The following is a 1,985-nucleotide window of genomic DNA, read 5'->3' as shown; positions in this document are numbered from 1 at the left end:
CCACCATGCCCAGCTAATTTTTTGTATTTTTAGTAGAGACGGGGTTTCACCGTGTTGACCAGGATGGTCTCGATCTCTTGACCTCGTGATCCACCCGCCTCAGCCTCCCAAAGTGCTGGGATTACAGGCTTGAGCCACCGCGCCCGGCCTTGGACTTTTTCTTAATCTTCATATCTTTCCTCATTTTCTTTCCTTTTCTTCCCTATCCTTCATATTGTCTTTCTTGTATGTCCATGTAATTTCTTCTCCCTCTTTACCACCTCTTACCTTCTTGTATTTCCTTTCTCTCCCTCCCTATTCACTTCTTCCTTTTTCTTGTCCTTCAGTTTAATTATTGCACACGTCACTCAAAAGGCCTGTCATTCCTTTGATTTCTAATTTATCATGTCAACCTCTAATAAGTTTAATAGAGAATAGTTTCCCCGTTCACTTTTCTCCCCATCTACTCAGATCTGTCCCCTTCTCTGATGGTTATTTTGAAGTTTAGTACTTTAAAAATGTGTCAGATTAAAACTTGTTTAGAAACAGCCAGGTAGCTGGAAATTAAAAGTATGAAAGAGATCATTTGCAGGGTGGTTAAGACATGTGTAAATACTACAGAGTTGACTGTATATAAGTATGTTGTAGATACATTAGGCTGTTCTGTTCTCTGCTTCATCTCTTAGGTTGGTGGAACAAGAATGCCTACACGCAGCCACAGGAATCCAGTTACCATGGAAACCAAAAGCAGTTGCTTGCCTGCTCAGCAAGTTGAAACTGAAGGAGTGGCTCCAAATAAAAGAAAAATAACTTGAGGACTGTACCATGGAAAATTAAATTTAAAAAAGTAACAGTTATAACAGTGTTTAATTTAGAAAAATTTGAGGTAAAATATGACTAAAAGATCAGAAGGCAAGAAGAACATTTTTCGTGTAGTATCCTCAAGAGTTCTTAGAGTGCCTTGAAAAAATACATTGGCTATGTGAAGGAGTGTTTCAACTAAAATGGAATGTTATGCTTTCCACCTTTAAAGTCTGAGGAGGATCTTGATATGTTTTAACATATTCATGGCAGGGAAATATATAAAGAAGAAAAATATTTTTACATTAAACCTTTTCTAAAAATTGTAAATATAAATATAATTTGCTTTTTTTTTTTTTTACCAAGAACAACACTTATTATTATGTATTGTTAGTTATTATTGAGACTGACTCAAAAGGTTAAACATTGCCACTGTTGAAGATAAGTTTTTATATACTTTAAAATGATGAATGTTGCAGGTTAATAAAGCTAGTACATTTAAAAACCTGGTCAAATTCCATTACAGAAGCCAAAAATTAAAACTCCCTGCCTCTGAAAAGTCAGATTACAATCTTCTTGTTTGGCAACTATCAGTGTGTTTTTTTTTAAAAAAAAAATGTCTTTTTTTTTTTTTTTTTTTGTTGATATGACATGTTTGATGACAAATCCCTCTGCGATGTACCTAGATTCAAGCTAAGTGTTGAAATATGCTGGTGAAAGCAAAGAGATGAATTTTCTCTCCAGAAAAAAAGCCAGTATCTTTCCTCCAACGGACAAGGTTAATGTGTAAAGCATAAGCTGTTTTTATTCTCATCTATACTGATTGATTTAAATTTTCTGGGCCTACAGATTAATTCAGAAAAGGTTATAATCAGCTGATGTTGCTGTAGCAAATTTGGACTTAAGAAACAACAGGCAGGGCTGGGCGCGGTGGCTCACACCCTAATCCCAGTACTTTGGGAGGCCGAGGTCGGAGGATCACTCAAGTCCAGGAGTTCGAGACCAGCCTGGGCAACGTAGTGAGACCTCATCTCTACAAATAGTAAAAAAGTTAGCTGGGTGTGGTGGTGTGCGCCTATAGTCCCAGCCACTCAGAAGGCTGAGGCAGAAGAATTGCTTAAGCCTAGGAAGTCGAAGCTATAGTGGGCCATGATCGCCATACCACAGTACTCAGCTTGAGTATCAGAGTGTTGACCCTGTCTCAA

At 37.4% G+C, this 1,985-nt stretch overlaps 1 protein-coding gene across 4 annotated transcripts in view; it reads left to right on the top strand.

Moving 5' to 3' along the window:
- The window catches only part of ICE2 (interactor of little elongation complex ELL subunit 2), a 45,575-nt gene extending 44,191 nt beyond the window's left edge, over positions 1–1,384 (top strand). For all 4 annotated transcript variants that reach the window (XM_017531920.2, XM_017531921.2, XM_017531919.2 and 1 more), the window contains one exon: positions 666–1,384. In XM_017531920.2, the coding sequence (XP_017387409.1) occupies positions 666–789 (124 nt within the window). In that variant the 3' untranslated portion in view covers positions 790–1,384. The remainder of the gene's footprint in view (positions 1–665) is intronic.
- Positions 1,385–1,985: the final 601 nt, after the last annotated feature.

This window comes from Cebus imitator, unplaced genomic scaffold, assembly GCF_001604975.1.
Source record: "Cebus imitator isolate Cc_AM_T3 unplaced genomic scaffold, Cebus_imitator-1.0 Scaffold74, whole genome shotgun sequence".
In the NCBI taxonomy this organism is placed as follows: domain Eukaryota; kingdom Metazoa; phylum Chordata; class Mammalia; order Primates; family Cebidae; genus Cebus; species Cebus imitator.
This window is presented reverse-complemented; position numbering and strand designations above follow the sequence as displayed.